General features: G+C 59.3%; 1 protein-coding gene and 1 long non-coding RNA gene across 2 annotated transcripts; both read right to left on the bottom strand.

The window, feature by feature from the left end:
* Positions 1 to 22: 22 nt before the first annotated feature.
* Positions 23 to 13913, bottom strand: LOC119093535 (pecanex-like protein 1; the record flags this gene model as incomplete). The annotated part of the gene is made up of 14 exons (XM_037216494.1): positions 23 to 270; positions 874 to 1141; positions 1621 to 1804; positions 2297 to 2448; positions 3620 to 3767; positions 5984 to 6087; positions 6906 to 7139; positions 7466 to 7659; positions 8181 to 8369; positions 8730 to 9597; positions 11149 to 11323; positions 11787 to 12547; positions 13018 to 13284; positions 13830 to 13913. Coding segments are annotated over 14 exons (3876 nt in total), but the record flags the coding sequence as incomplete, so codon positions are not given.
* A 5412-nt stretch (positions 13914 to 19325) lies between these two features.
* Positions 19326 to 24636, bottom strand: LOC119093283 (uncharacterized). Its single transcript, XR_005093627.1, has 3 exons — positions 24218 to 24636; positions 19889 to 20055; positions 19326 to 19348 (listed from the first exon to the last, which is right to left on the bottom strand). It is a non-coding gene; the product is annotated as an uncharacterized LOC119093283 (long non-coding RNA).
* Positions 24637 to 24949: the final 313 nt, after the last annotated feature.

The following is a 24949-nucleotide window of genomic DNA, read 5'->3' as shown; positions in this document are numbered from 1 at the left end:
CGCGCGCGCGCGCCGGGCTCGCGCCGGCCGTCGCCGTCGGGTAGAGCATCAGCACGGGCGAAAGGTCGGCGGTGGCGACGGCCGGCCGGCGCGGCGGCAGGCCCCGTGCCGGCCTCACACACGGCACCACGTACGGCCCAGAGCGGGCCGGCAGCGTGGCCGAGGTGGGCTTGACGCTGGGTGGCGCCACCAGCTGCTGCGGAAAGGTGCCGGCCGACCGCGGGCCGAAGCTGACCCCCTCCTGGCTGCCGCTGGTTACCGGAAACGCCGCTGCGGCGGGGAGGGACGGTCAGAGGGGCGACACAGTAGCGGTCTGGTGCGGGGAGAGGCGGTCAGAGGGGCGACACAGCAACCGGTCTGGTGCGGGGAGGGGCGGTCAGAGGGGGCGGCACAGTAGCGGTCTGGTGCGGGGACGGTGCCGTCAGGGGAAGATGACGGAGGGTGTCAAAGGCAGACGCCAGAGATGGATCTTTCAAGAGCGGCAAACAAGCGGCGGAAGAAAAGAAAACATGCCCTTGCTTAAGCAATTGTCGCAAAAGACCTTTCGGGCCGGAAAATGGACGACTACACGGCCATAAACCAGGGACTGTGGACATTGAGATGTTCCCCGCCGGCAAGCGCTCCAATACGTCAAACCGAACTACGCACCCACACAGCTCAAAGGACAAGCCAACGGACTCGGTTGACGATGGCGCCACCAAACGTCACAATGCGCGGTCACCAGGGCCCGCCAGAGCGCTCTCAACACTCCGAAAGGTGCGCGGGTGCGCCACTCACCCACCTGGACCGTGCAGGGGTGCGCCACTCACCCAGCTGGACCGTGCAGGGGTGCACCACTCACCCAGCTGGACCGTGCAGGGGTGCGCCACTCACCCAGCTGGACCGTGCAGGGGTGCGCTATGTAGCGCACGCCGTCCTCCTGCAGCACGCTGCCGCCGGACACGCAGCCCTGGCCGCAGCGGGCGCAGAGCCGCTGCCAGGCGTCCAGCAGGTGCCGCTTGACCCAGCCGAAGCTGATCGGGTCGCCCAGGATGCGGCTCATCGGCTCGCTTGTCTCCACGTATGACGTCATCAGCGGCGACACGTAGATCGGGTAACCGATCGGCTGATCGCACGACGAGTTGATGATGTTGCGCAGAGCCTGTGGAGGTGGAGACACACCCAGTGCAGCGGCCAGGATGTGGTGGCCCTTTCGCTTTCCTCTTATCTGCGATGCATGACGCTGGTGTGGTCATTCGCGCTGCTAGCTACGGCTCGCCGCGGTGGAGAGGCCGACACGCCTCCACAAACGACGCCTGAACTGCCGACGCATTAATCGGCGACTCAGTGTCACAATAACCGCGCCGTGAATGATGCAATCGGTGCTTAAGCTTGAACTCGCCAACGGAGTGCGGCCCCTACGCCGGTGAAGTCACGTGGCATCGTGCACACGCTTAAGATGCAGCAGGAGGTAAGACCGAGCGATGTGGCTACCACACAGCTTCGCGAGCGCCCCGCGCCCGTCCCAGCTCGTTCAGATCTCGGCCCTCCTCTCCCCGCTTTGCCATATGTCGACACGACCTATGAGGCCCGCCGCACCGGGCCGCCGCGGCTGCCGGCGGCGCTCTCCAGCAGCCTCACCTGCTTGGCGTTCTGGATGCTGCCCCGCTCGGGGTTGCGATTCCTGAGGTAGATGAGCTCCTGCTGCTGGCCGGCCCACAGACCGCGCACACACTCGCGGTTCAGCTTGATGACGCGGAAGCTGAGCTGCCGCTTGTTCAGCATGATGATCTTGTATTGGTCCGATCCGTCGTCTAGGATGTGCCTGTTAGGGAAGGAGGTCGGACCACGCAGGGAGGTCAGACCACGTGGGGAGCTCAGACCACGTGGGGAGCTCAGACCACGTGGAGGGGCCAGACCAGGCGGGGAGGTCAAACCACGCAGGGAAGTCAAATGAGTTTGGGTCAGGCCCGTTAGCTACGGAACGGGGACCACACCGTGATGACACGAGTGTTCAAACCATAATCTTGTCCTTCAATTTAATCATCTCTGCGTTGTATTGCCGTTAGCATAATTTGATCATCCCTGCCTTGTATTGCCTTTTACCAGCTGAATCGGGCCACAAACGGAGGCGCATCTCGATGTCACCAGCCCTCACTCATCATATGGCCACTCCAACGTTGAACCACACCTTGTCGTGTCCTTTCGCACCCTTCACCTACAAACCCTTACGCCTCCCAGCCAGCCGCCGTGGGGGACACACTGGCGCGGCTCGCGACACACGGCCGACGCCCGCCCGCCAGAGGGCTCGACCCACCTGAGCGCCAGCAGGGACGGCACGCCAGAGAGCACCGCGTTGCGCCAGGCTGGGTCGCCCTCGTGCGATATCACCAGTTTCTCATCGTGTGACCGGATGGCCTCGTACAGACAGCTGGGCTTCTCGTAGTCGTCCGGCGACATAAAGTGGTCCTGCGGACGGCGGCAGTGCTGGTGAGGTCCCACCCGCGCGCCGCCTGGCGCTGACGTGAGGCCAGCGGGGTGCAGCCACCAGAAGACGCTGACAGGGGCGGCACAAGAGGGGACGCCGACAGGGGCGGCACACGAGGGGACGCTGACCGTGGCGGCACACGAGGGGACGCTGACGGCGGCGCACGAGGGGACGCTGACAGGGGCCGCACACGAGGGGACGCCGACAGGGGCCGCGCACGAGGGGACGCCGCCAGGGGCGGCACACGAGGGGACGCTGACAGGGGCGGCATACGGGGGACGCTAACGGGGCGGCACACGGGGGGACGCTGGCAGGAGTGACACACGAAGGGACGCTGACGGGGCGGCACACGAGGGGACGCTGACAGGAGTGACACACGAGAGGACGCTGACGGGGCGGCACACGGAGGGACACTGACAGGAGTGACACACGAGGGGACGCTGACGGGGCGGCACACGAGGGGACGCTGACAGGGGCACCACACAAGGGGACGCTGGCGGGGCGGCACACGGAGGGACACTGACAGGAGTGACACACGAGGGGACGCTGACGGGGCGGCACACGAGGGGACGCTGACAGGGGCACCACACGAGGGGACGCTGACGGGGCGGCACACGAGGGGACGCTGACAGGAGTGACACACGAGGGGACGCTGACGGAGCGGCACACGGGGGGCCGCTGACAGGAGTGACACACGAGGGGACGCTGACGGGGCGGCACACAAGGGGACGCTGACAGGGGCACCACACGAGGGGACGCTGACAGGGGCGGCACACGACAGCCGTACGGGCCCGCCGAAAACTAATCTGAGCTGCCTGGAGAGGCGTGCGGCACCCGGCCACATATCGACGAGGTCGCTCAAGTGACCGAGGCGTGACGATGGGGCCAACCAATCGCGCAAAAATTGATAAAAAAACGGAAGAGGCATTTGCAGAGCAGCGAGCATGTGAAGCGGGGTAAGCCAGCACAGTTCTCTGTTTGCCGGGTCTTCCGTTTGCCAAGTCCTGGTGCGATGGTGTAGACTTGTGCGATCTGCGGCCTCGGGTAAGCACGGTCGGCTTATCTCCCACAACCCAGTGTATGTCCGACCCCGCGCCCCGGGCCTTCCTCCGACCCGCAACAGTTCGGGTCATGACCCGGTCAGCCGCTGACCTGGTGCAGCTTGAGTGACATCCGGATGCCTGGGGCGACCACCTTTCGCAGCAGGTCCATGTCGGTGAAGACCCACTCGTCTCGCAGAGAGGTGATACGGAAGTCGCCCTTGAACAGCGCGTGCAGGCCGTACAGGAAGAACTCCACACTGGAACACGGGAGGCCCGGCGTGAGCAGGAGGCCGCCCGCGCGCGGATGACGCCCGAGGCGGGCTGACCTGACTAACAGAGCCGGCACCAGGGGGCGGCCTGCTCTGGTCGACAGGTGGGCTCGGGGCCGACTCCGGAGTCGGGCAGACTATCGCTGAGCTGGAGTGAAATACACTGCTCTGAACATTCGCTGTGAGTTGGAGTCCGAGTTCAGTCAGCCCAAGAATCAGTGAGCCTCCTGTAACATATGTATGCGACAAACTATACCGATTGTTCGTAATTTTGAACGCCAGCTATTACTGAAACGCCATCGTAGAAAACTTACATTCTTATCAACGTTAATTTGTTGAGTAGGCCTTTTCAAGACCATGGAACGCTTTATACAAGCAGAATAAGCTGTTTGAGTAATCGTCCCACCAGACTGGACTCCATAATAGAGCCATTTATGCTTGATAGGGGTCGCCTCAACATTGTGCTGTGATGCTCGGAATCGGAGTCATAATCGACTCCATATCTCGCGAATCAGAGTCAGAACCGCCTCCGCCGGAGCAGGCTCCAGCGCAACGCTGGCTGATGGAGGGCCCTGCCGTCCGTCAGAAAAGCCAGAAACACGTAACTAACATTTTTCTCGACATGGAGTTATTGGTATAATTAGATTCATCTCGACGAGCTGCACATTTTGACGAAGTGAAAAGTAAACATGAATGCTTTTAAAAAGAATCAAAAGGGATGTAAGGTTGGAAGATTCGCGTATAAGTTGTACCTGGGGAGGGGAGGGGGGCTTTGCAAAGATAAAAAGGAGTTACAGACACGTATCTGCGGAGCAAGAGCCTCAGCTGTTCCCACGCGGTCCATTTTCAGGGTCAAAAACGCGTATCCGCTTACATACGCGGTTTTGTCACCTACGATCAGCGCCATTACCGTGCCAAACGCGCGTACCTGTGAAGTTACGCATTTTCGTCATTGGGAACCGTCGTAAAGTGAGCAGTTGCGCATTTTCGCCATTGAAAAATGTTTTTGTTCCTTCAAGCTGTTTCCAAATCCATGCAAATACGCGCATCTTCACAGCGGAAGTGCTGCGGTCATATGCATGCGTTGCAGTCTTTCATACAATGGAACGATAGCAGTTTTGCTGTGTTTACACCATGCAAGGCTACTAGAGATATTTAGTACCAATACACTACCGTCATCTCGTCATGCACAGCGGGTACGCCTGACACCATGACACTCCGCCCAACAGATGTTTAATTTTTGCAGATGCATTCCCGGCCCTGAACTAATAATGAATGATATATGACATCCTTCCCTGGTTCCATGCAGCTGTCCAATCACCCATGCGGTGCTTAGTAACTGCATAAAACACGCGTCACTGCGCAGATACGTGTTTTGCCGACATACGAGACGTTGCTGAGTCCCTTACTACAATTCATGAAAACGCGTGTGCTTATCAGGTACGCGTTTGCGCCAAGATACGCCTTTTTATCTCGACCACTCTTTGAACACAAAAAAACGTTTTTTGAATACAAAAACGCTGTCCTGAACAATTATAGAATTGGTAGTTACGCGTTTTTGACTTTTGATGGCAGGACTACGGTCAATGGTGGCCACTAACGGTGTCCGTCACCACAGCGAGGACATACGCCGGTCAACTGCAGAGCGTATGATGTCTGGTACGCTCACCTGGCGCGCCAGTCCAGTAGTCTGGCGCGGTGCACCAGAATGAGAACAATGTCCATGCAGGGCGTGTGTGGTGATAATGGCGAAGCCTGGCGACGGCAACTGGAGTGAGCGTTGCGCTCGGTGTTACAAAGGTATGCCAATGTGGAGTGGGAGGTGCTCATCTGCAGTGGAAGTGGTGCTTTCCTGGAGTGGGGGTGATGCCCACCCGGAGTGGAAGTGGTGCTCACCTGGAGTGGGGGCAGTGCTTACCTGGAGTGTGAGTGGTGCTCACATTGAGTAGGGGCAGCGCTTACCTGGAGTGTGGGTGGCGCTCACCTTGAGTAGGGACAGCGCTTACATGGAGTGTGAGTGGTGCTCGCTTGGAGCGGGAATGATGCTCACCTGGAACTGGGGTAATGCCCGCCGAGAGCATGGGTGGTGCTCACTCTGAGTTGAATTGGTGTTCAGCTGGAGTGAAATTGGTGCTCACCTGGAGCGGAAGTGGTGCTTACCTGGAGTGGGGGCGGTGCCCACCCGGAGTGGCAGTGGTGCTCACCTGGAGTGTGAGTGGTGCGAGGCATCGCTGAGGGTGCGGCGGCCCAGCAGACTAAGCGCCAGGCACAGCGACACCACCGGCGAGTCTCGATTACACTCCATCTCCTGCGGCGGACGGTCGACGCTGTGACACGGCCGGCGACACGACACGGCCGCACAGCCGGTCAGCCCGCACAGCCGGTCAGCCCGCACAGCCGGTCAGCCCACACAGCCGGTCAGCCCGCACAGTCGGTCAACCCGCACAGCCGGTCGGCTCGCACAGCCGGTCAGCCAGTCAGCCGGTCAGCCCACACAGTCCGTCAGCCCACACAGTCCGTCAGCTCGTACAGCCGGTCGGCTCGCACAGCCGGCCAGTCCACATAGCCGGTCAGCCCCACAGTCCGTCAGCTCGCACAGCCGGTCGGTTCGCACAGCCGGTCAGTCCACACAGCCGGTCAGCCCGTCAGCCCGCACAGCCGGTCAGCCTATCAGCCGCCGCTACACGGCAGCGAATTCGCCTGCACTGGCCGACGATGTATGTTGGCGGCGTGAAACCGGACAAAGACACCAAAAAAAGAAACTTAATGACCCTATCATGCGAACAGGCAACCGGAATGGGAGGATTACTGGAGTCTTTCAAGTTCATCACCGTTCAGAGAGTCCGTGTGGTTTACGATGCGACACGTGACCTAATCTGTGATGAGATGGTTGGCGAGTACTGGGGGACACTGCTAATTACTTCAGACGCGCAAGATGATCTGACTATCGAAAGGTCGCAGATCGGGGCCAGCTACGGCCTGTGGGTAGGATTCCACCCTCCTGCAACTGCCAAGCACAGGATAAGCACCGTATCTGTAGCCCCTGGACATTGGCAGATGATAGAAGCGCCCTTACTGCACTGTGACGTCCCACAACAGAGGGCATGGCATCCGAGGAGACCTTACCTTATCGCACTGCTGGACGCAGTACTTGATCCAGTCGAAGTATACGTTGCAGAAGCTGTTGCGCGTGATGCCCGAGGACCGGAAGTCGTAGTCCTCATCGATGTTCATGTTGAATATGGGGTCGACGTCGACGAAGTTGGCGTTGGTGGTATAGTCGAGCACGTGCGACATGATCTCCTCCCGGCCCAGCCAAGTCTCCAGCTTGGGCGAGCGCAGCGCGTAGAAGATAATGCTCTGCACAGGAGGGGCGCGGCGTGACGCGGGGCGAGCCCCGACCAACTGACGCTGAGGAGCCGCTGCCAATGCCGACGCGGCCCACCGGCTCCCGACACAGGCATGCGTTTGAGGCGCTGTCTGACTGCAGACAGCCCGAAGGTCAGCCCTCGGCTCATGTGGCTCATGCCTCATTTACTTCACTTGTTCCACGTTCATCCTAGTCAAACTGAAAGCCCCAACCCAATCAAACTAACACATTTGGTTTATGCACCACACACGCCAGCGAAAGGGCACCGGGTGCCGTGGCAGTCATTGCAGAACCTACCAATCGATCACCCACTGACCTTGACGTAGTAGGTGATGAGCACCTTCCTGAGGTCGAACACCTGCAGCATGGAGGTGGCCGAGTTGTCCGAGATGCTGTAGCCCTCGAGCACATACCGGGCGGCGGCCACCTCCCAAGCCAGCCAGCGCTGGTTGAAGATCTGGTTGGCGGACAGCAGGTGCGGCAGATGGCCCGGCTCGCAGCAGCAGCAGCCTGTCGCATCGACGCACGCCCTGAGGCTTGTGACCCACAGTTCAGAGCTAGACACGTGACGGGGAGCAGCTGAAGTTGGAGGAGGGGGGGGGGGGGGGGACAATCACGAGGCAATGACGCATGCGGCCAGCTTCACAAACCGATTCTAGCAGCGTGAGGACTGTTGATCTGCGTGGTACATGAGCGCACGGACCAACAAATACTTGACGGGCAGCCCATTCGTCAATGAAGCGAAAGACAAAACGGTCCAACCAGCCAAACTATCGAAAGTGGTTTGTTCACACTCATCGACCGACATCGCGCTATCTATAAAATATGCAAGCGCTTCTTTCGCTTCGTACAACTAGTCACTTGGGCGAAGAACATCCCGAACTTGGAATCCACCGAAGCCGACAGGCTTCCATCACAGACTGGCTTGCCCATATGACTAAGACAGTCCACGCAGGGTGCACCCGACCCATTCAGCGCCTGAACATGCACTGTTCCGCGCCCTCCAGCGCCGCCGCCGCCGCCGAACGTACCGGCGTCCTCCTCGACGCCCTCGGTGATGGCCTCGACCTCGCGCTGCTGGCAGTAGGTGCCGCGGAACTCGAGTCCGCGCACCTGGAACGTCACGAGCCCGTTGCCGAGCTCGACGATGTGCACCAGGCAGTTGAGGTAGTCGGAGGCCAGCACGAAGCAGTCGCCCTGCGAGACCACGCCCCACCGGCCTGTCGGCACGGCGCAGGCGGCGTCGGTCAGCGTCGCGCCGCGGCCGCCGCTTCGGCCGGGGTCGTGAAGCGCATCAGTCTCACAGTCCGGGTCACGAGGCGGCCCTTCGTTGGGTTAATAGCGGTCTGCGCGCACGTAACGAAGCGCAACGCAACGGTAACGGAGCACGCCCCTGTTACAATTACGCACCAGCGGCTGGCCCGGTGGCCGCGCCGGAGTTTCAGCTCCCATGAAAAGCTGCCCGAGTTTAGGCCGAACAGAAGCGGCCTGCATTTGGAGAGTCCGGCTCTGCAGTGAGCTCTGCACAGGCGGGGACGTCAGTCAGAAGTGGCGTCCTCCGACAGCGCCACCAGCCTCACCGAGCATGATGTCGCCGTACAGCGAGTGCTGCAGCGATCGGCTGAGGTGCTCGTAGAAGATGGAGTTGAGGTTGTTATCGTTGGCGCCGGGACTGCGGTCCAAGTGCAGCGACAGCCGCGTGTTGCTGTGGTCCACGCGCTTGGTGTTGTAGTCGCGCTCCCAGAACTTGACCGGCCGCACGTACGACAACACGAACACGGCCGAGCCGAGGAACGGACTGAGCGGCGCCGAGAGCAGCGCCGAGACGGCCGCCTGCGCGAACAGCAGCGCCGAATGCGGCACTGAGAACGGCTGCGCGAACGCGTGGAACGCCGAGCCCCACGTGATCTGCCACGGCGCGATGTACGTGGTGACGAACTGGATCTTGAGCAGGAAGTCCCGCACCTTGTCGAACGCCACCGCCAACACGAAGAAGTCCACCAGGAACGTCTCCGAACGGGCCGCCCAGTCGAGCTTGAACAGCAGCAGCGTGAACACGAGCACCAGGTAGGAGTAGCTGGTGTCGGCGTACGTGGTGCGCAGGCTCTTCATGCCGCACACGACGACAATCAGCGCAGCCCACTCCAGGCCGAACTTCTCGGCCAGCCGCGGACTGTCCACGGTGAGCGCACTCAGCACCACCAGCGGATACAGAATGTTGCGCTCCAGCGAGCAGAGCCACACGGAGAGCCGCTCGAACCACACGATGCGCGCCGGCTCAGACACCTCGAACTGGCGGTACTCGGCGGCGCGCAGCACAGGGTGCGCCACGCACAGCCAGGGCACCTGTTTGCGCAGTTGTGGCAGCAGGTAGTGAATCAGGAAGCCGGTGCCGGCCGGCAACGACCACAGCACCCGCTGCAGCTCCGGACCCAGCGAGGAGAACACCTGGCGACGAGGCAAACACGAGGTCAGACACACTGCAGAGAGGAGCACAGAGACCAGAACACCCGCTGCACCTCCGGACCAAGCGAGGGAGCACCTGCGGAGCGGAGCACCGAGTTAGATACGGCTGCGGATGGCAGCATAGGGGACGCAGCGTTAGTCGCAGCTCTGGGTTTAGCGGTGAGCACACATCGAGCGCGGAACTTGAGGGCCAGATGGTGTGCAGACGGCGCGAGAAGGGCGTGCACAGCTATAGATAAGAGCGCAGAGGCAGACATGGACGTGCGTGGTCTCCGGGAGCCGACCAAGGGAGCCGACACACCGCGTCAGACGTCAGGTGATTATGCTCCCGTCACCAGCAAAGGAAGCAATGCTGTCATACAGATACACGTTAAGAGGCCTGTTTCCGTGTCGGTGGTCACAAGCAGGCCGTGCTTCGAGTCCATACATGTCGCTCATCCGCGCACCTATCTCTTGGTGGCAATGTCCCTCGTCCTGCCCTTTGTTGTGAGGATAATCCTTGAGTTTGACACGATCGTGATGTGCTTAAAAAGTTAACAGCTGCCTTGTCCGACGGCCTTGGCGTAGCGGGGTATGTCCTTGTGTAGCGGGCTTGTGTGGTATCGTTTCTGATACTGTGTGCCTGTGCAGTGCCTGCGCATGAAATACGCATTGCGGCGTAAGTGTGCTAACCCATAAGCAACCAGATGTTTGAAAGAGCTAGCAGCCAGAGCCTGTCCCGTTCCTTTCCGCCTTATTTTGAGGCACGACTAGGATCACACATGAAGTGATTAGTCCGTATTTGTAATAACAGCCCACGTGATCAGCCACCCGCCAATGATGTCAACGTACCTTTGGCGTTAACTGCATACCAACATGGTTATTGACGCCATTCGTTGGGCGGTCGTGTCACCATTGCAGCATGAACATGCAATATTCGTAATCTAGAACTGAGTGTCAAGCCTTAGTCATTCTGTTCTCATCGTTCGGATCGGGCTCAGTGGATAGGGCTCCATATCATACAATTTCGGAAGATTTTGACTTGAATACGTTATCTCCGACAGACAATAACTAGCAATGAGGCAGCAGTTTGTGGTCGTATGGAAAGGTGTTTGAAGGACGGAAAAAGGCCTACAACCCCTAGATGGCATGAGGTCGAAAGCTCGTTGTTCTTTTGATTGTCTCAGACATTTCAAATGTAATCATCGGCACACCATTGATCACGTATACTTGTCACAATGTCTACCATCGCGCCCCACACCCTCCGCACGCTACAACTGTCCGCATTTACCGTAACGCAACCGCTTGCCTGGAGCTGACCGAGAGCGGTGCGCGGGAGCATGGTATGACGTCACAACACGGACCTCTGCCATTGGTCGTACGCCCGCGGCGACGGCAATCTCCGGCCCGGCTCAGCGGTATGTGACTTAGCAGCGGTATGTAACCGAGCTTATGTAACTTTTTTCGAATTTTGTGCGCTGCAGCCTGCATTAGAGTCCCGGACAACTTCCCTTCAGCGGCGTCCGAGTCTCTCTGTCCGTGCGGGCGCCTCACCGTGCTGCAATGAACGGCGAACACCATGACGCCGATGATGGTGCAGGCCAGCGCGTCCGACTTGAGCCGCGTGCGGGCCGTGCGCAGCAGCTGGTCCGGAAGCGGGTCGCCGGGCGTGTCCGGCGCGTCAGGTGCACGCGGCGCCTCCTCCACCAGGTCCGGGCACAGGTACCGGCTGCCGGCGGTCGGCCACGTCAGGGTCCAGACGTGCTCCGAGACGCTGCCGATGGCCGGCCGCGCCACAGACGACATGGACAGCGACTGACCAGGAGTTGCCGACACAGACCCGGCACACCAGGTCGGGTCACGATACCACGGCTCTGTGTCGGCCGGCTGACCGACCTGGCCAGGTCGGTCAGCAGACTGCTGACAGGACGCCAGAAGACAAGGCTCACCAGCGGACGGCCAGCTCATGGTGTGAGGTCGACTTCAAGGAAACTGGTCGCACCATTCATTTGTCAAAACCGTGAGCCTTTTAGCTATGCTGAGCGCGCCGGATGGCCACACTCAGCGATCTGCGGCACCGGCTTTGGCCCAGGCCTCGGAGTAGCACTCGGTTCAGCGGCGCGGAATCTCACCTCTACACCTGGATCAGCAGGTATCAGAATAGCACTCGGTTCAGCGGCGCGGAATCTCACCTCAAGACCTGGATCAGCAGGGTGGGATCACTGGGGCTGCGGCTCAGGTGGTAGCTGAGCGACACCAGCAGGCCGCAGAAGATGCTGAACAGGATATGCTGCGCCGTCGGCTTGGTACCGTTCTCGCGCAGGCCGCCGTACGCGAAGCCGTAGAGCGCGGCCACGGCCAGCAGGCTGCGCAGCCAGGCGGTGGCCGCCGCCCAAAGGCTGGTGGCCGCCGTGCCCCCGCAGAGGTGGATGTCCGCCTGCTCCAGCAGGTACATGGCGAACGTGTCCACCTGCGGCAGCAGGCCGGACGTGAAGAGCAGCGGCAGCAGCACCAGCAGGTAGCGCAGCAGCTGCAGCGCCACGTCCAGCAGCGGGCCGGGCGCCAGGCGCAGGCCATACAGGCGCAGGCGGGCGCCGGCGTGCGACTGGTCGACGGCGCGGCAGTGCAGCAGCAGCAGCGTGAGCCCGCACAGCAGGCAGAAGTACAGCGGCCGGCCAAACGCCACCAGCCGGTTGTGGCCGTGCGTGGGCGACGCGGCGTCCGGCTGCACGCTCTTGACCAGCGAGTACAGGCTGGAGGCGACGACAAAGCTGAAGAAGAAGACGCCCACGTCGTCGTAGAAGTCGGCCTGCAGGAGGGCGGCGGCCAGCAGGGCAGTGAGCATCGCCAGCAGCACGGACAGCAGGTTCTCGGCGATGGAGACGTTGCGGTCGAGCAGCGCCAGCAGGGCCAGTCGGTCGAAGCGCACCTTCAGGCAGGCCCGGCCGCCCAGCTGGGGAACGGAACGGACGGCCGTCAGAGCGGCGCACGGCGACCGGGACGGACGGCGCGGCCACACGCGGACGAAGCGCACCCGTTCTCATCACGATCACGAGGCCGAGCGTCGAGATGCAGATACATGCACGGCGTGCGTCGGTCGTTCGAGCCGGCCAGAGAGGGGGTGGGGGAGGGGACTGGCTGACGGGCGCTCGGCTACTTTGTCGCTGGTAGCGAGGCGGGACGAGCGGGCCCGCAGCCTGCCGCTCAGCTATCCCTCCCTCACCCACCGCACTCTATCAATCGTGTTACGACGCACCTATCACATTTATAAAGCGGGCCCTTCCGGTCATAGCCAGTGGTCTGCCTAGGACCTACGGCTCCCACAGAAGCCTGTAAGGGGTCCCCCACTGACACAACGACTTGAGGGTAAGAGCAACGGCACGTCTCTGCCGTGCCGTAGCTCGGCTGCGGTGTTGCCCAGACCTGCAGCCGGTAGTGGTGTTTGGGCGGCAGCGGCGGACTGTCGGCGGCGCGCGCCGCCGGCCCCAGGCCCAGGCTGGAGTGCAGGTAGCGCAGCAGGGGGCCGGCCTGCTCGCCGCCGCCGGCCGCGTCGCCGGCGCCGTCCAGGCCGCCGCCGGCCGACGCCAGCTTGAGGCCGGCCGAGTCGACGGACCAGTCGCTGCCGGCCGGCACCGGACCGCCCGGACCCCGCTCGTCGAACGCGTACGCCAGCCAGTTTCCGAACTCGTCCTGCCGCGCGAGGGCACACGTCGCGCCGAGCATGGACACCGCGCCGGGTCGGCGCCGCGCCCAGTAATGCTGTCATCGGTGATGCCGTACTTGACAATTGCCCACCTCCGATATCGGAGAGAAAAGGACGCGATACATAGCGGTTCAGAAATGAAGTTGCCAGAGACGACGCGCAAGCTGTCCAACTTTGTCCCGTGCATGTGTAAAAATGTGACTAAAGACGAATAAAAAAGCGCGCACAACTAGCATAGTGCACGACCCCTACCAGAGTGCACAACAATTACAGAATCTGGTACGTTTTGGTCAGACGACTTCTCTAAAACGCACCAGACAATTGCGGTCAGCACGCCTACCGACGACTCAATGGGAATGACGACTATCATACTGGTGAGTGAGTGTCAAGTTATTACACCCGACATAGAAAACAAGCAACCACCACCCCTATCAATGATCTGCAGCACATCGCAGCCATTTTTCCAACCTCCTGCTACACCCCATCTCACTTCCGATGTCCCCAGGCGCGAGACGACGGCTCGGCCACCGACCTGGAAGTAATGCACAGCGCCCTCGGTCGTGTCATCGTGCGAAGTGGCCAGGTGGGTGCCAGCGGCGGTGAGGAGGCCGCCGGCCGGCGGCGGCACGCTGTCCTCGTGTCCGGCCGGCCGGCGGCGACGACACGCCCGCCGCGGGCTGGACGAGCGGCGCTGACGACCCGAGCCTGGTGGCGCGGGACGGGCCACGAGCGCCGGTCACCAGCCGGGAGGAGTGACCTCAGCGCACCAGCTGCCACGCACCGAACCCGCGAACATCACCGACCGCGGACGGCGGCCGCTACGAAGGGGTTCCCAGACGGTGTCATTTGCTTCCCCTGGGCACTGAATGATGTTCTCCCGCCATCTATACCAGTCCCAACACATCCGGCCGTTCGCTCCACGCTCAGGGCCTCGCTGGCCAGGAGACCGCCGCGCCGCCGCCACCGCCACCAGCCGGGCCTCACCTCTGTGGCCGTCGCGGGCGCGGCCGCCGTGGCCGTCCCAGTGGGCGCCGTGGCGCCGCTCGCCGCGGCTCAGCTCCGAGCGAGACGACACTGGAACAGCGCCACCGGCCGGTCACCTCGCGCGCGCAGCCACACGGCGCCGCTGGGGTGTTCCAACACAGACACAGCGGCTCCGCTCGGGGCGCACGACTCGGGCCACGCGGGCACGTGGCGCCGCCGGGGTGTGCCAAAACCGACACAGGGTGCACACGCTTCGGGTCACGCGGGCGTGCGTGAGGAGCAGCCACGGGCGGCGCGTCGGCGGTTACTGACCAGCGAAGGTGCGCGAACGATGGTGCGTCCTCTCCTTGGGCACGGCACCCTGCTCGGCGGTGGACATGGCCGGTCCACCGTCCGGCCCCAGGCCACCTGGCGGACGGACGGAGCGCGTGTAGGGTCAGGCGACTGGCATCCCGGGCCGGAGGCGGCGGACAACCGGGGCTCGGCAGGCCCATGAGCAGGTTGGTGCTACGTGCATTCTGCGGTACACAGCTGGGGCTTCCACCACGTGATTTGCTCTAGTGGAGGTTCATGATCGTGCAGATGCACAGACTACCCAAACCACACCACGTGGAGAGGCACAGACCTGCTCACCCGTCCCCCTCCCCCAGGCTGTCCCGAGATCCCCTCGGGTCTGGGTGACCTCGGCTGCCCCGAGGCGGCGTCTGACCACTCACCCTGCGACAGCTCACGAGTACCAGCTGCTGTTTACGCCAACTCACAACCTGCTCCGCGAAATACGGCGCAATCCAATCCAACCAGCGCTCTTCCACAACACAGGCCACAATGCCCCACGAGAGCACACCCGACCACCGACCTCTTTGGCCGGCCCCTACCCTCACCGGAGAAGAGCCGCTGCAGACCGGTCAGACTGTGCACACTGATGTCGTCGTCGACCGTCGAAGGCGAGCCGGAGTCGGTCGGCGCCGGCCGCGACCACAGGTCACCCGCTGCCGAAGAGCGCGCCGACCGGCCGTCAGTGGGTGGGCCGCGTTGACGCGGCAGCGGCGGCCTAGTTGGCTTGGCGGCTTAGGGCAGGATGGAGGCCGCGGGAGGACTTCAGGCCCAGGTGGTGGCGGTCAGGGCGAGGCGGCGGTCACGGTGGAGGGGACCGAATAGCGGCTCAGGTGTAAAGGGTCGAGGTCAAGGTCAAGGCGGCGGCGGTCGGGGCGGCGGGGTCCGGACGATGGGTGTCGAGGAGGCGGACGGCAGGCGGGTGTGAGCCCGAGCCACGCAGGACACGGCAGCCAGACGCGGAACGACAGCTCAGCTCTGCTGCACACACGCAGCGGACGGGGAGGGCGGGGGGGAGGGGGGTGGGGAACTGAGCTGCCAGACCATGCTCCGGAGGACAGCAGCTTTGATTCAGGCTGCCCCATCAGCTGGCACTGGTCGGAGGATCTCTCTGGGAATAAGTCCACCCCACATTTCCGGTGGTTCTTCTGACACAAATCGCAGTGAAAACGAAGCTTGGGTATCTCTTCGGAGCGTTGGTCGGTGCACCGGCACTAGCCCGCCTAGGGTGATTTCTGACAGGTTCGCGGGCTATACGCCAACTCAGGAGCGTCACAGGCCGAATAGCCATCACGGACATGGTTGGGGAAGTAAAAACTTGTAGGGCATATTGATTTGTGAGATTCTTGCACTTCAAAGGCTTCGAACCGGATATCATTTGCCACAAAAAAGATAGTCAATTATCGGCGCTCCGTTGGGGCTGACGGCTCACGTGATAACTTTTAAGGGTAACAGCGCCTGTAACTCTGACCGCAAAGCGCTCACAACGGCCTGAAAAAGCACAAATAGCCCGGCCAACTCCCCTAACCAAAACAGTTCCCAAACAGCCACAACCAGGCACTCAGCAGGGCGGGAGCTGCCCACCCAGCGGCGCGCCTCTGGCGGTGACGTCCCAACCGGCTCCTCGGCAGGGCGGGGGCTACCCCCCCCCCCCCTCTGGCGGTGACCTCTGGCGGTGACCCCTCACCGGCGTCGGCGCCGCTGTACGCGGCGGTGGGCGCGGCGTCAGCGGACTGGTCCTCCAGCAGCGGGGAGTCGCTGCTCCGCGCCTCGTCGTCGCTGGCGCTCTGCTCCACCGCCTCCGACGACGCCGACGGCCGCGACTGCGGGCACACACACGCGCACGCACGCATGACGACGGCACTTAGGTGCGAGGGAAGCTCAGCGAGGTCACAGACGGGTGGAGCCGCTGTCCGGCGGCCGTCAAGCCGCTGTGTTCGGCAGATGGATGCGAGATAGCCCGGTCCCCATCAAGCAACGCCCTCCGTCTGCTGCACTTCTCGCTACACAGAGGCGACTGAGCTAGTTAGCTATTTGGACTTCAAAGCGCCTCGACAGCGGCAGTCATTTTGCGCCCGACGGAGGCGTCTGAGAGAATCCTCCCCTCCCCCCAGTCCACTCGCCACGATTGGCGACTGTGACAGCCTGAACGACGGGAGAGTCCTCACGAGAGAGCGTCCCCGATGAAGACCCCCCCCCCCCCCCCCCTCCAGGCCGGGGTAGGCGCCAGCCGTGACGCTTCCACCCACCTGCTGCGGCTGACAGTGAGCGGGCGGCGGTGGCGGGGGTGGCGGGGGCGGTGGCGGCGGTGGCGGCGGCGGAGGGGGTGGTGGCGGTGGCGGAGGGGGCGGCGGCGGCGGCGGCGACGGCGCGGAGTGCCCCGGCGCCGGCCGGCCGTGCCGCAGCTCCACCAGAGACCGGCCGACGCCGCGCGAGTCCGCCTGCCGGCCCGTGCTCGTGTCCGACACGCTCAGCGTCCGACGGAAGTAGCCGGAGGGCATCGTGTTCTGCACTGCAACATCGGAGACGGCGCGACGGTCAGAGGGACGTAGAGGTGCCGCCCCCGGCGTCGAGGGCCGGCGCGCGTTCTGTCGCGATGCGCCATTTCTGAAGAAAAAATCCAGGCCTGTGCCAACAGCGGTGTAAATGCATTTGCAAGCCTTGACGAGCGCCGGCATCCAGTTTGCATATCGTAACCGTTTGTAAAGAATACTGGGTGGTGACGTAATAAAAAACATTTCACATGCGACATCTAACTGAAGCCAACCATACCATTCAAACCACAATGCAAATCTGACTTTCATTTCTCCGCTCACACGTACCCATCACACCACCAGCCGCTGCGAGCCCTGCCCGACACGCGATTGCAGGCGCGGCGAGCTGTACGCCGGGACATTCGACCTCAGCGTCGGCCGCGTCAGCAGACGGGACCCGACACCGCGGCTCCGGCCGGCGCTCACCTCGCTCGCGCACGGCCGACAGCAACGCCGGCAGGTCGAAAATGGCCGACTCGCGAATGTCGTCCATCTCCGGCGCCATGGCGAGCGAGAGGCGGGTCGGCAGCTCCTCACGGCCGGTCTGCCGGGGAGGACGGGGTCAGGAGGGGCCAGCGGAGGGGCGGCACTCATGGACAGCCGGGCCCAAGCCAGTCACGGCCGCGCGGCGGGGGCCAGGTACGGAAAGACGACGGGGGCAGACAGGTGGCGTCTGACGAATGCAACGCGGCACCGATCATGACGTATTAGGGACGGTGGCATGCATGCCTGCGGTGCAAGCGCAAGGAGACAAATGGCAGACAACCCCAGCAACACAACTCATGCATTCCTTTTCAGCAGCACGTCGTGCGCTTAAGGATACCGGAGATCGTCTGTTACGTGCTGCGATGAGCTTAGGCGGGCCCAATAACGCAACGAAACCCACGGAACAGTGAAAAGGCGACAGGGCGGCGGCCAACGCGCCAGCAGAGCAGAGAGGTCGCTCGGCTGCCTTTGCGCCTCACCCACCTGCATAGAAGAGACGGAGAGCTTGGTGTCGTCCTCCGCCAGCCTGTCTTCCGGCAGCTCCGATATCAGGTCAATCGGGTGATCTGCAGACACGGGCCAACTCACAATAACGGGTCGCCACTGACGAGAACGCCACTGCGTGCCTCCGCCTGCTCCAGAACCAACAGCATCAGACGCAAACGGAGGCCCAGCACCGCGTCTCTGTCCGTCACCGGAAAGACCACAGCCCAGTCTTGAACCCGCCTGCTAGCGAGCCACAGCAGGAAGTGCCGCACCTGTGGCGCTGGTGGAGGACCCGTGAAGGGGGGGGGGGACGGGGGCGGGACGGCGCCACTCCTGTATACCTGTGACGCTGGCGGATGACCGGTGGCGGATGGGAGACCAGCATCATTCCTGTATACCTGTGACGCTGGTGGGTGACCGGTGGCGGGTGGGGGACCAGCATTATCCCTGCATACCTGTGACGCTGGTGGGTGACCGGTGACGGGTGGGTGACCGGTGGCGGGTGGGCGAACGGTGGCGAGTGGGCACGTCCCGCAGGGGTCCCAGGCCACTCTCCACCTGGTGGACGTCCGCCTGTAGGTCTGGTGGCACCGCACAACGCGACCGTAAGTCCTAATGCCGCAATATGCCGTCATGGTTCAACATCGTAACACCACGTGATCGTAGAACAAGACCGCGAAAATAAGGCACCACCGAGATATTGAAAGACAACAGTTCCATAAGCGTAACATACCGTCCAAATACCGCGTAAAAGAATGACAACATCGGAGGATCATCCACTCGTAGGGCGGGTCGGCGTAGCTGCGTGAGTCACCAACCGATACGACTTCGCCTCGACCGATGAGATTTGGTTATCGGTTAAATGGCACCGAGAGACAACGCCGAGACAAGAGTCGCTGCAGTGATCGTGGCACGCTTGTGCCCTGACACGATCGAAAGCTTCCCTCCAATGCTCCACGCACACGGTATCGAGTCATGAAGCGACAGCCGCTAGGCACGGAGGGCGTACTCTCCGCCCGGCCGCCGCCGTGCCCGGGCCTCACCGATGCGCTCGGCGCTGTACTGGGGCACGCCCGGCGGCGGCGGCCGCCGCCCCGTCGGCCACTGCGCCAGCGCCAGGTCGTGCGCCGAGTTGCGCGAGCTGCAGCCGGCCGGCGGCGTGTCGGCCGGCGGTGCGCCCGGCCGCCGGCCGTCCAGCACCGCCAGCTCGATGCTGTCCGCCGCGCGGCTGTAACACGGACGGACGCCCGGTGAGCGGGCGGCGCGGCGCGCAGCCGTCCCGCGGCCAGGACCGACACGGCCCGCTGACAGAGCCGGGACACAGTCCGCCGCCTGGCCGGGCCTGCCGACAACGACTCGCCGCGCGTGCATGACCGTACGCGCCGTCGGACGCCGCGTACGTTCGCGCTTCAGCAGTGTATGAGACATCAATGACGACGCTTGTAAGACGGGCCAGGCCCGTGACGCGTCCGGGCCGGATCGAGACCGGAGCAGGGGAGTGGGGGAGGCAGCCGCCCCGTCAGCAGCGATCACCGGCGGAGGCCGATACCGCGCGGCCACTCCCGCCGCTCGCTTCTCCGATGATGACGTATGCGAGGGGTGGGTGCAATGCAACACGATTTATCGGCACACCGGCCGCCTCAAGGTCATCACGACAGGGTTTGTTATTTACAGAAAGGCGCACCGCCGAACTGCAGGCGCCCAGCGACTGGTCCGCCTGCAACCCGCTGCCTCGGATAGCAACGGACCACCAGGGTCGCGATCTCACCTGTTTCCGCCCTTTTCTGAAGAAACATCCGGTTCAGATTTTTCTTCGACATACTCCGATGTATCGTACATTTTGTGCAGTTGGTAATTGACGAATTTGATGGCGGCAAAGACGATGAATGTGGACGTGCAGTACATGGCCCAAATCGTCGTTGATCGCGATGAGTACTAAAAAACACACCATGGAGGTTAAACCTGTCATCGTACGGAACATATTCTTAAACAAACTCGGCGCCGCTATCAGCATGAGGCAAACTCACGCCAGATTTCCCAGAAAACACCAGCGAACTATGACAGTACCTGCCTAAAAGTCACTGCATTACACACATCTAGAGAATCTTGCAAAACTCTGGGATCGCAACAGGCATTATTGGCTAAATACGCTACAACATAAAGCCAAATGTTCAGACGGCAAACCGCCCCTACGTCAAACTCGGTTCGATCCTGCATGGCCGCCCCTCACGGCACAGGCACAGTCATACTCCACAGTCACAGTCACAGTTACAGTCACAGCCACAACCTAACAACCAAATTGGTAACGATTCCTGGGAGCGAAAGGTAGTCCTGAGCGTAAATTCGATCTGAATCGATGAAGTGAGTGGGTGATGCGGGCAGACAATGGCACCGAGACGGAAGCCAAAACGGTGTAGATAGATGCTGCGGGGACCGTGACATGCGCTGAGAACTACCAGAGGAGGCGGAGATCCCTCCGCGGCGGACAAAACATGACCTTCCCGCGGGAGAGGCACCGTCGATGTGAGAGCCCAGCTCCCGCAGGCAGGGACTGGAGACCCGGTTACTGACGCGAGGACCATAAGGCCGGCCCGGGGCCGGGACGCCAGGATATGGGCCGGACCCGGCGCTGCACGGGCTCAAGTCGTGTCCCAGCGCCCCCGTCAGCGGCACTTGGACCGCGCCAGACTAGACTGCGGTAAGCGCGCAAGGGCGGTACCATAACCATCCCGGCAAATACGCGCGTCGTCAAAAGGCGCCACGGGGAGCCGGCGGTGGTCCGCTGTGGCGAGTCTGCTGTCCGCGGTCCAGCATGTGTGGGGTTACCGGGCTATGCACAAGCTACCCTTCCCACGGCCTGGACAGCATCAGCGTCATACATTTTGTAAACAAACTAGTATTGGTACAACAGTCAACTACCTTTACACCGAGGCACTCCTTGCTAGGTGGCAATTATGAGTTGAATACACAATCGACCCTCAAAAAACATAAGTCACCAATCCGCAAATAATTTGGTGAGAATGGGCACCCGTCTCCTCGCCTGCAGCCAAGAGTATTTATGTGGCAAGATCGCTTTACGCCGATGCCGTTGGTAATCTGGTACGTTGGAGATAACTGCAAAATCACCGTCGCCAGCCACATTCCGACAAAGGCCGGCCACAGTCCGACGAAGATCCGCGGAGAACCTTCGGAACGGGAGCAACACGAGCTTCTGCTCCTGGTGGTCTGTTTCAAAACCCACCACAGCATAAAAGTGAAATTCCAGCAAGGCAATAAAAGGATGTTAAGACTTGGTGAGAAATAAGTTGCTGATATTAAGAAGACATTGCTCACACTATAAACAACAGATTGCAGTTGGGATAATCAGTGGCTGCTATGCGGAAAAAACACTGCTTAGCTCTTTAGGACACAGTGTCTTCCCAGTGACTACCAGGACTGGCACAGATCAATGATGAATCCATGAACTCAAAATTCCATGGCCAAAACATCACCCCAATCATATGCTCCTGAATACCTGTCATATGAAGCCCAGTGTAATAAAGCAGTTAATGTAACTGCAACTGAGCAGCAAATGTGGCTGCAATGAAGCAGCAAATATCATTGCAAGAAGGCAGTAAATATATGAACAAGTTAGACTTTGGGCAAAAGTTGAAAAAGCAACACTAGCCAGAAGACTGCATTCAAAGAAATAAAGTGATGAGGGCAAACAATAACTAGCTTTCAGTGTTGGGCCCTGTCCAAGACAGCATCAACCATAACATGAGCCTGTGCTAACAGAAAGAGCTCAAGCTGCCTTTCCTTGCAGGCATGAACATGCAAGCAAGCTCTATGTAAAAAAAAACAAAGTAGCATTTTCCATGCAAATGCTCTAAGAGAATGCATGCAAGTATCACTTCAGCCAACAGTTTATCTCTGCCACATCCTGGTAAGACAAATTGTTTTCATGAGCACATGCAACATTAAGAGTAATTGCAACAGAGGATATAGCTCTCAATCATGTCATGACATCCAGTGATGTTGGGTATTTATATCTACAGGGTGCATGTCTGGCACATTTTTCAACTCTTTAAGGTATCTGACATAGTTTCATCATAATCAGACCCAGAGCACAACTAAATGTGAAATCAGTTACTTCAGTACTAAAAACTGAGTACATACATTCAAAATCACACCCAGAGTGTGGAGAAGCAATCCCAGGGGATGAAAATTATTTTCTAGAGGCCAGCCTGTGTAACTTAGCGGACCAGGGTGTCTCCCGCAACAAAGCGAAGGAGGTACCACAGAAGTGGTTTTGGCAGATGAGACTGTGACAATGGCAGGAAACACCACCCTCTCAACACCAGCAATAACAGTGCATAGAATCCATTCATTAATAGTTAAGTGATCATCACATGGGACATGAGAACAGAGAAGTGTGCACTTTGTATGACAGTGCTCTTGCTGAGGCAATACCAAACAACTATATGGTGGCTGAACTTGGCCCAGGTTATCATTGATGATATGAAGCAGTCTGCCTGGTATTAGGGTGCAAGAGCAGGTCTGTGGTGCTGAACTGAGGCCCATCTGGAGTGGTAACATGGGTTCTATCTGGACTGGCCATGTGGGTCCCAGCTGGTCATACCCATGTGGGTCCCAGTTAGGCCCCACATCAGTTGTCCATGTGGGATCCAGCTGGCTGGCCATGACATGCCCACATGAAATCAAGGTCAGCGGCCAAGATGGCCCCATATGGCCACCCATCATGGACTCACATTGGTCTCAGTTTGACATGTTAGCTGGGACCAAACAATAGTGGCATTAACTCCCATCATCAACTGCAAAATGATCAATAGTAACAGTGTGAAATGGTAGTGTAAGCATATAAATCCCATGTGGAAAGATAACAAACACAGGAACAATATGCTGGTCTTCAAGGCATCCAGGGTCTGGAGCCCTAGATAGTCCTATGAATCCCCAGACCAGACATAGCCATAAACTGGGGCCCTTGCTGAAAAGAGAACCCAAGCCCTGAGCTGCCCCTTCCTGGAAAAAAATATAGATGCACCACTAAACCTATACAATTCATTTGGTGATAGTGCTACTGGCAAATGTGAGTGAGCATAGGGAGCTTTGATTAGAGAACAACATTGTTAAGGCAAGTGTTATTCCTGTATTGCTTTTTACTAATCACAGTGGCAAAAGAACAATCCAAAATTTTGTAATTTTATGCCAAAAAGCAATACTGGAAAGGTTGTGACAAGGGCTATGCCAATAGATGCAGCTATTAAATAAGCATATCTCAAACCTTTTCCATCTGCAGACTGATTCTGATGTCAACAGAGAGTATGGGTACATGGGAATAAAGTAGAGAGATGTGAACCACTTGGGTATGGCATAAGTTTTCTTGGTCCATGATAATTGCAGCTAGGTTACATTACATGCAGCTTTAAGCTGTTTGGCTATGCTATGGTTAGACTTAGGACATTTGGCTTCAAATTGTCATTGTGATATCATAGCATCCTGCTAGCTGACTGCTTTCCTGACACTTATCCTGCATGCTTACATGAACTTTTCTGCACAGCCATGACCATTAGATGCCTGAACCATTTGAATGTAGTGCATTCATATGCCTTGCATGTTGACACTTCTTTCCTGGCACTTCACAAAGCTCCTCACATATGCCCAGAATTTTACCTGGTTTACTAAAAGCATTTATACAGCATGTGAATATGATGTTGTGACTGAGCATGCATGATATTCCAAGTCCAATTCTCTCCATGGCTATCAATATCAACATACATGTAACCTGCCACACCAAAAAAGAAAAAGGGTATGCTGCATATTGTCCAAGCCAACTACCCAGGCCTGTTGACCACGTGAAAAAATTAACCATGGGCAGCTGAGAGCTTAGTACCACAAACTAGAGACAAGTTTGCAATGCTGCTGTTGTCCATTATGTGCATACAATGTGCAGTTGTTTGAGTCACAATGATATTTTAAGCATAGGCACTTACATTTGAGAATCAGCCTCAAAAGGGCAGAAGTAAGATGTGTTTTTCTTTTTTGGGTAGGCAGTACAATTGCAGTAGGTAACAAGAACATCAAAATCTTTGCTTACCATGGTGATAAGAAATGGAGCACAAAGAAGTAAAATCCAGAAGTAAAGCTGAATAGTATTGATGATGACATTTTGATGTGGATCATAAAACCATCCTCCAGTAACAGACGTCCACAAGACATGTCTAAAAATCTCAAGGTTCTGGGAGGCCATATTACGCAGCGCTCAAGACTGCTGACAGGACCTCAAATGAAACCTCTAAGCGTGAAAAATGCAACACTTCTCATCACAAGCCTAGAGTCATCTCTGCATAATTATCGGTACGACCCCATCGTAGTCCACGACCGACGAACAGCAGCGCTCCACTTCCAAACCAAACCCGGCTGAATACAGCCTTACTCATGACTACTACACGGAACTTCGCTGTATGACCGCATGTTCGGCGCTTAGGACCAGCTGGAGAACCATCCCTGTGTTCGCTTCATCTGGCTGTCAGTTAGACCATTTCAGCAAATCACGACGCAATGTATCAACAACTATTTCGCTGATAGCTGGCTGCGAATGCAGCATTGGATCATCGCATGTTAATCAGCGTAGTGGCCATAATTAAGGAATAAATTGACTAGATACGTCTTCTTCTTGACCAATTGTGCTTCTTTATAGAATCTAAAACCAATCACAGGCCAGGCTTCCAGCAATTTTCTGTCTTAAGGATGTCTCCGAACGGGATGTTCTAGAAATGAAGAAATGCTAAAGTGCTGCTAAGTAGTGATATGACGAAGAAAACAGCTG

This window comes from Pollicipes pollicipes, unplaced genomic scaffold, assembly GCF_011947565.3.
Source record: "Pollicipes pollicipes isolate AB1234 unplaced genomic scaffold, Ppol_2.1 Scaffold_4002;HRSCAF=4701_pilon_pilon_pilon, whole genome shotgun sequence".
Classification (NCBI taxonomy): Eukaryota; Metazoa; Arthropoda; class Thecostraca; order Pollicipedomorpha; family Pollicipedidae; genus Pollicipes; species Pollicipes pollicipes.
The sequence above is the reverse complement of the archived record's forward strand: the minus strand, read 5'-3'. Positions and strand labels throughout refer to the sequence as shown.